General features: G+C 27.0%; 1 protein-coding gene across 1 annotated transcript; it reads right to left on the minus strand.

The window, feature by feature from the left end:
- Positions 1 to 268: 268 nt before the first annotated feature.
- Positions 269 to 3,729, minus strand: LOC111368479. Its single transcript, XM_022989731.1, has 5 exons — positions 3,402 to 3,729; positions 2,785 to 2,851; positions 2,105 to 2,153; positions 1,180 to 1,224; positions 269 to 678 (listed from the first exon to the last, which is right to left on the minus strand). Exons 1-5 carry the CDS (start codon positions 3,648 to 3,650, stop codon positions 612 to 614), a joined length of 477 nt encoding a protein of 158 aa, XP_022845499.1. The 5' UTR covers positions 3,651 to 3,729; the 3' UTR covers positions 269 to 611.
- Between the last annotated feature and the right edge of the window lie 5,703 nt (positions 3,730 to 9,432).

Here is a 9,432-nt window from a genome sequence, read left to right on the forward strand (position 1 = left end):
AGGAGCCTACATTTAGAGGAGTGTAACACATTACATACACCAAAAGTGTACAAATAGACCAAATTTTCATCATTGGATTGTTTTAAACACAATTAGCTATCCCATCGAATCAACTCCCACCATGGCATCCTTGGTCACTGCATCCGGCAGAATTTTTCGGTCAAGTTAGCATTATTCATTAAAAATGTTGTCAAGTTGAGAGTATAGAAGTCGCAAAATGGTGGATTAAGAAATCTTATTAAAAGGGCGTATCCAAATAATCCAATCAGAAATTTTCACGACTCCTAAAAATCTTTAAATAATTACTGAAAAATGTGAAGGCATAAATATGTTTAGAATGAAGTACAACGCAGTCCGTATAAAAGGTAACTCATTAACTCATGGTTCGAGGAAATGCCCTATAAACAATACTATAAAGATTTGTAGAAGCTGCTGGCCTTTGAGTCGAAAACACACTCCTTACCGGAGCTAAACAATGCTTTTCTTCCCCGTTTTATCTCTTTAATTGCATTTCTTGGGCAACCTAGCACTTCCACCTTTAAGCATGAAATAATTAGCAGCATGTTGTATGTACAAGCAACTGTGAAGCTTCATTCGTTAGTATCATCTCCTCATGGAAAGGTAACAAGCCTATTCACTTCAGAGTCCAATGCATCTACATTCCTCCGGAGGAATTTTCTTATAGAAATCAAGGGAGCCAACACAAGAATGCTAGACATAATACACCAATCCAAACAAAATATGCGTCTGAATAGGTTTTTCTAAATGCAATACTTGTCGTAGAGAGTAGGTTATGCATATGAAACCAACGTTACAGATCAGTGCATCCACTTTAATGGCTATGTTTCTAATTTATCTCTACATGTTACAAGAAAACATATCAGAACATGTTTTGGCAGACAAGTAAACTGCAACGTCCCTTTTACGAACTACTTAACTGTCTATAGGAGGTGAACTGGACTGAATTTTTGCATGTAAAATGGGAAGAGTAAATGAAGTTTTCTTTTAAATAATCGAGGAAGGGGAGGGATGGGGTAGTGGGGTATAAGAATGAGCACATAGAAATATATATCTCACATGACATGATTAGACAAAGAAGGTTGGCCACCACTTGCACAGACAAAAGAAAAAATAGAAGAAAAATTGTTAAGTGAGTATATTACTGCAATTAAAGGATACAGCTGTGTGGCAAGGCTTTCAATCCCTTTCATTTCTTCATTTATTCTGTATCATTACCAAAAAACCAAAGATGAAAAGTAGCATGTTAAAAATGACGAAAACAATAAGGAAAACTAAGGAACACAATTGAGGAATAAAGAAAAGAAGTGGCAAACAAATAAATTGTAAGACCACTTTCAGATAGTTGCATAATCTGTAGATATTTGATGCTAGTTATACACCAACTGCGTGGATTTACTAATTTTTCTGACATTAGCTGTATTGTCCAAATATGCTGTACTTATCTTTATAGTCTCTTTTGTAATATAGTATTTGTATACTAAAATATTATAAAACATTCTTTTATTGACATTGTCATGAACTCGTGATGAAATGGAACAAGCAAATTTTTTAACTTAGCAATATAGAACAACCCCACCAGTTGACACTCCATGCTGTTGACTTGGCATCTAAAAACAGGGGATGCTTCTTCTTATATAAAGTTCCACTCTTATGCCATATTCAAGAACCTTGCAATTTTCATTTTTCTCCTGTCAGCCAAGAAAGGGGTCTTCCAAAAGCCAAAGAGAGAAACCAGTTTCCCAAGACAATAAATTCCTCAAAAAGATCCAAGCACGAGGAAATACCCTTGTCCTGATCATGAGTGGATATGTTAATCTAGTGGTTTGATGGACTCAAGAGTCAAGACTAGACAATGTCCTCTTCGTTGCATGAACTAAATGGGAGAAAGCTATTTCAAGTCTCTCCCTACCCAGGAGGCCATGGAAAGCAAAAGCGGGTAACTGAATTATCGGTAACTTCAAAATAACATGCAAACTTCTTCATAGCATCTTGCAAATGTGAAAATATTTTGGGCATATGATAAGCACATGTGAAATATTCTCCAAACATTACAAATAAAAAAATGGAATCCGAACGGCCGAACCTGAGACACGAATTTATGTACCGGTTTCCTTTTGTCGCTGCATCGAGCACTGAATGTCAAAACAAGTAGTAGTCAATAAGTAGCACACCAAATATAGCTTCAAGAAGTACGTCGATCATTGAACCAACATTAATGATCCATTGTTGTAAACTAAAAAAGAAGCTCAATTTGAAGGAGGAAACATCTCATAGCAAATGAGTTGGCAATAAAAAATGAAAATGACGTTAAGGAATGAGAGCAGCTTGAGGTGAAGGAACAGTAGGATATGTGTGGAAGAAAATGAGATTTAGAAGATTCGTTTATCAAAACCCTAAGAAGAGCTTCTCTTTCTAGATCAGGTATCGATATAAGCTCCCTTCTAAAAATCCAAACACCCTACACCCATCCCATCCCACCACTCCAGCAAAAAAGTAATGAAAACTAAAAAAAAAAAAAAAAAAAAAAAAAGGAAAATGGAAAAAATAGCAGCATGAGTCATCTTAGATTTCTCCACAGTTGCAATAACATGAAATTGCGACCCACCTTAAGCAATCGGACAAGCATTTTGTTAGGTTTCCAAGAAATACTAAGCAATCACAGGATGTAAAATAACAATCTTTATGAAAAATATAACATCTATAAGCAACCATGTCAAGTTTTTCCAATAGAGAATTGAATACACAAAAGATTACTATATTTACCACATTCTTGAAGGCCACCAGCTGCATCACCGAAGCAATTCATATGATCAACCGACGTGCTGGTTGCCTAAAAAACCAGATTTCCACCTTAAAAACCTTAAAACAGACTCTAAATAGAACATCAAAAGCAAGTTAACTGTATGAATATATGATTTCATCCTCCGAAGTGTTAAAGAATAAGTTTTCTAGGCTTCTGCATTTGGTGGAATAAATTGGGCTTCAAATTGGAACTAGGTATTTTTCCATCCAATCTCAATTTAACTTTTTACAAATTCTAATTCCTCGTGGTTCAGTTTAATTGTTCTACAAAACAGGAGGAAATTCCAAGCAGCGTGAACTTTTATCAGGTAATAATATTTCATTAATGCATTAAATTTGTCAGCTGAACACTATTTTCAATTAAAATATCTAAATTGGTTCATTTCTTATTTAAAGGAGGAATCAACGTTTTAAAAAACAAATTTGTTACTCGAAAGAATTAACTTTTTCATTAAATTCGCTCCAAAAAATAGAATCAAAGGGCAGAAAACTTAAAACCTCAATTAACTAAAATTAGTCATCAATAAAGTTAGCAATAAAAATCAATAAAAACTGATTACGCTAATTTGTGTAGAAACCTGTGAGAGGACTAAACGGAGAGAAGAAAAGAGAGAGGTGAAGCTCCCAGCGATTGCTACCGAATCTCGCTCCAACACTTCCAGTGCTTTCAAAATCTCCTTCTGACCATCATACGGCGTCGTCTCCTCCTTTCCGTAAATATCAGTAAGATTTTCTTCTGATTCCGACTGACCCATCGGTTCCGGATCGGGCACCGATACCGGAACAAATGATTCAGAGCTGCTCCGTTTAGTAGCTCCGGATTCCATTGATTCTGATATTAAAGTTCACTAATTATTACCAATTTATCAACGGTTGAACGAAAGCAGGAAAAAGAGGGGGTAATTTTTAAATTAGTCAAGTCAGAATGCGATTTTTTCACCTTCATCAAAAAATTTTGTCAATCCTCAAAATGGCTATTTGTTGAGTAAAAGACGAAAATATTCTTAGGTAATTTATACAATTATAAAAGATAGAATTTTATTTAAAAAGATAAAAATACCCTTAAATTACAAATTAAAAAACCAAACCCTTTTCACTTTATATTTAATTATTTATTTAAAACACTTACTCAAATAAAAAATTTAATATTTAATTTAATTCCTGTTTAAATATTTCATTAATTAATTATTTTAATCAATTATGTATATTATTTATTTAATATTTAATTAATCTATTTAATTATTTATTTAATCACTTGTTTAAATAAAAAATTAATGTTTAATTTGATTTCTTATTTAAATATTTCATTAACTAATTATTTTAATTGATATATGTATATTTAATTATGTATTTTAAACACTTACTCAAATAAAAAAAAATATTTAATTTGGTTTCTCTTTTAATATTTCATTAATTAATTATCTTAATTGATCATTATTTAATTATTTATTTTAAACACTTACTCAAATTAAAAAAATAATATTTAATTTGATTTCTCGTTTAGATATTCCTTTATTAATTACCTTAATTGGTTATGTATTTTGCTCATTTAATATTTAATTACTTTATTTAATTATTTATTAAATCACTTATTTAAATAAAAAATTAATATTTATTTTAATTTATTATTTAAATATTTTTTTAATTAATTGCCTTAATTAGCTATGTATATTATTTATTTATTTTTTAATCATTTATTTAATCACTTAATTAAATAAAAAATTAATATTTAATTTAATTTCTTATTTAGATATTTCATTATTTAATTATCTTAATTGATTATGTATATTATGCATTTATTTATTTAATCACTTATTTAAATAAAAGAATTAATATTTATTTTAATTCTTATTTAAATATTTCATTAATTAATTAATTATGTATATTCTTTATTTAATATTTAATTACTTTGTTTAGTTATTTATTTAATCACTTAATTAGATAAAAAATAATATTTAATTTAATTTCTTATTTAGATATTTCAGTAATTAATTATCTTAATTGATTATGTCTAATATTTAATTACTTTATTTTAGTTATTTATTTAAATAAAAATATTATATCATAATATACAGGTGACATAACATTATTGGATATTTGAAAAACAGTTTTTTCGATCCTCCACTCATGGAATTCCATATGTACATTATGAACATCCTTATGAATTAGTACATGTAGAATTATCCAATAATTGATTTGATTTCTTGTTTAAATATTTTTTTATTAATTATCTTGATTGGTTATGCATATTTAATTAATTATTTTAAAAAATTACTCAAATAAAAAATTAATATTTAATTTAATTTCTTCTTTAAATATTTCATTAATTAATTATCTTAATTTGTTATGTATATAGTTTATTTAATATTTCATTACTTTATTTAATCACTTATTCGAATAGAAAATTTATATTTAATTTAATTTATTCTTTAAATATCTCATTAATTAATTATCTTAATTGGTTATGTATATTATTTATTTAATATTTAATTAGAACATAAATCACATGATGTATGAGAATATTTAACAGAGATGGAAGTTGAACTTTAGGCATGGTCAGATTTACAATATATGAAACATTATTTAATAATGCCAATACTATATTTCCTCTACAAAATGAAGTCGAGTGAGAAGTTCCCGATTATGGTATATTACTCTCTACCCAACGAATGTGTAATATCTATTTAAATCCTATGTACTCTCTATTTATAGTGTGTTATTGATTTCCTCAATTTTCTTTATTTATAGTGTGTTATATATGTAATTAAGAATAATTAGTTATTTATTATATAATTATATAAAAACTAAAGTATTACAAACGTTTTTAAAAAAAATGCTTACTTTTGAAATTATTACAATTACGGATCACAATGTACATAAAAGAAAGCTTGCATTTTAATGTGTGTTTAGTTTATTAGCTCTACACCACGTTCGATGCTAAAAATTTAATGTACTTCAATTAGGGTTATCAATGGATTGAATTTTGATCCGAATCTGATGAAATTAATGGGAGATGAATTTAGGGTCTCAATCCGATAACCCAATCGAGATTCGAATTCGATAATTCGTTACCTAAATGAATCAATAGATTGGATTTTGATCCGAATTCGATCTAAATCCAATGAAATTAATGGGAGATGGATTTTTGACCTTAATTCGATAACCCAATCAAGATTCAAACTCGACATTTCGTTAACTAAATGAATCAAATATGGATATAGGTCATTCCTATCTAATAAATAAATAAAATCTTTATTTTTCTAATTTTTTCAATTTCGGATTGGATACCTGATAACATAGTTAATCGGATATGAATTTAACATTCAAATATCCGTCATATTATTTGATCAGATCGGATAGGATAATTATTATTAATGGATCGGATCGAATTTGAGCAAATCCGATCCATTTACAGCCCTAACTTAAATGCGAAGATTTCACAATCGCCTTAGTCGATTTCACAAAAGAGGTTGGGCAACGTACCGTCAACAGATGTTCTCTTCTTTACCTCGATCGTGTACGGAGAAACAATGTGTTGTGACAGCAATCTAGTCCTCTTGCTAACAATTTGCTCTAGCACGTCAATAATATGTTTCGTACAATGTGCCATCCAACTCGCGACATTATTTGTCGAGTTGGGGGTCCTCTTCGACATAGTTATGTATATTATTTATTTAATATTTAATTACGTTGTTTAATTATTTATTTAATCACTTAATTAAATAAAAAAGTAATATTTAATTTAATTTCTTATTTAGATATTTCATTTATAAATTATCTTAATTAGTTGTGTGTAGTATGTATTTAATATTTCATTACCTTATTTAAATAAATTTCACAATATATACAATTATTTCATAAATAAAAAAAATACAACTATTACAATTATTTCATCCCCACCACCGACACCTCTTCCATCTCCACTCACATCCATAATGATTCTAATGAAACAACTGTGTACATCCCCACTCCTCCACCATTATCCTCTCTGTCACCATCTCCGCTACTCTCTATCACTGTTTGGGACTCCTATCACCTACATACTGTATCTCTTCAGATATGATTCTGACCCTCCTCCTTGATCAACGGTATCAGCTCAGTGAGCAATTCAAGCTGACATATTAACATTTCACTAAGTTAATGACCATACATCGAGATTTCAAAATGACGTACAATATAAATTACAAAATGAATAATATGTATTTCAGGATCGTCGAGGAGAGCTGATAACTGTCAGCTTTGTCCTATGGATAGTTGTTGAATGTGTCAATGTCATCGACAACCTCCAAATGAAAGACGCCGATCAACGTTTTCTTGTGATGATACCTCGGTATGCTCTCCAGTATAAACACCATCCCCAACTTCAACTTATCAAACATATCGTCGTATTTATTGAATGCATCTCCTAACTGTGCCAGAGTTACCGTCATAAGTAGGATCGGTGTAACAGGTCTGCGTGCTCCTTATCCAACAAATATAGGACTAATGCGAAGCTAGCAAAGTTATAGTTCGAAGCAACTTTGTCAGCAATCTGTCTCATGGCGGTGTTCAAATGGTAATCCATCTTGTAAAATTTAAAATAATTATATTTCTTTGTTATTTATGTCAATTAATTATTTTTACTGCTTAATTAATATTTAAGTTACTTGTTTATTGAATTTATTTCAATTAGTTATTTATTATCATTTAAATAATCATTTAATTATTTATCATTCAAATAATCATTTAATTATTATTTAAATGCTCATCGAGTTAACGACCATGCATCGAAATTTCGAAATGACGTACAACATAAATCACAAATGAATAATACGTACCTCAGGATCGTTGAGGAGAGCTGATAAATGTCAGCTTGGTCCCCATGGATAGTTGTTGTTGAATGTGTCAATGTCATCAAAAACTTCCAAATGAAAGACGTCGATCGACGTCTTATTGTGATGACACCTCAGTATGCTCTCTAGTATAAATATCCTCAACTTCAACTTGTCAAACATATCGTCGCATTCATTGAATGCATCTCCTAACCATGCCAAAGTTATCGTCATAAGTAGGATCAGTGTAACAGGTCTGCATGCTCCTCATCCAACAAATTTAGAACTAATGCGAAACTGACAAAATTATAGTTCTACGTAACTTTGTCGGGAATCTGTCTCATAACGACGTCCAAATGGTAATTCATCTTGTAAAATTTAAAATATTTAGATCTTGTATAAGAGACAATAGATAGAGCATAATATTTGAAAATTAAATAGTTTATTTACTTATTTAAATTGTGTATTAAATATTTAATTGTTAACTATTTATTTAAATTGTTTATTGAATATTTAATTGTTAATTATTTATTTAAATTGTTCATTTAAATTATTTATTCAATATTTAAACGTGTCTTTAAATTATTTATTTTAATTGGTTGGTTGTTTATTTAATAATTATTTTAATTGTTAATTGAATGTTTAATTGTTTATTTTGAATGTTAATTATTTATTTCAATTGTTTATTTAATATTTGATTACTTATTTTTATTATTTATATTTGTGGTTCATTTAAATTATTTATTTAATACTTAAATGTTAATTATTTTTTATTTAATACTTAAATGTTAATTATTTATTTCAATTGTTTATTTAAATTTTTTATTTAATACTTAAATGTTAATTATTTATTTCAATTGTTTATTTAAATTTTTTATTTAATATTTAATTAGTTATTTAAATTACTTCTTTTTATATTTATTGTTCATTTAAAATATTTAACTAATATTTAAATTCTAATTATTTATTTCAATTGTTTATTTAATATTTAATTACATATTTAAACTAGTTTTTGTTATTTATATTTATTTGTTATTTACGTTAATTAATTATTTTTATTGCTTAATTAACATTTAAGTTACTTGTTTATTGAATTTATTTCAATTAGTTATTTATTTTTTATTTAAATAAACAATATACACAAATAATTAACATAATTCGTGAAATATTTAAATAAACAAATAAAGTATAAAATGAATAATTATATATTAAACAAATAATATACATAAACAATTAAAGTATTATTTGATTTATTAAATTACTTATTAAATATTTAATTTAATATTTATTTAAATTTCTCATTAATTACTTTAATTGGTTATGTATATTGTTTGTTTAATGTTTAATTACTTATTTTAATAGTTTATTTCATATTTATTTACTTCATTTAATTATTTATATTAATTTCTCATTTATTTTAATTGTTTATTGAATATTCAATTGTTTATTATATTTATTTCATTATTTATATTTTAAATAAGATGAAATAAAAAAATTAATTATTTTACTTAAATAAACAATTTACATAATTCATGAAATATTTATAGACAATTAAATTCAATATTAAAAAATAAAAAATGATTAAATATTTATTTAAAATCTTTATTGATATTTATTTAAATGCTTTGCAAATAATTAATTTGATTGATATTTTAATTTTCTAATTTAATTGCTTATTTTTATTATTTTACGAATGTTTAAATATTTATTTAAACTCTTTATGTATATTTCTTATTTAATATTTAATTATTTCGTTTAATTTTTTTACTAACACTTATTTTCATCATTTATTTTAATA

Source organism: Olea europaea, chromosome 19 (assembly GCF_002742605.1).
Source record: "Olea europaea var. sylvestris chromosome 19, O_europaea_v1, whole genome shotgun sequence".
In the NCBI taxonomy this organism is placed as follows: Eukaryota; Viridiplantae; Streptophyta; class Magnoliopsida; order Lamiales; family Oleaceae; genus Olea; species Olea europaea.

Bases quoted from the DNA above. Each gene is read 5' to 3' on its own strand.
- LOC111368479 (XM_022989731.1), bottom strand. From the start codon at position 3,650: ATGGAATCCGGAGCTACTAAACGGAGCAGCTCTGAATCATTTGTTCCG. The intron at 2,852-3,401 runs GTTTCTACACAA...CTGGTTTTTTAG, and splicing joins TCCGTTTAGTCCTCTCACAG to GCAACCAGCACGTCGGTTGA. The intron at 1,225-2,104 runs GTTCGGCCGTTC...GTAATGATACAG, and splicing joins TACATAAATTCGTGTCTCAG to AATAAATGAAGAAATGAAAG.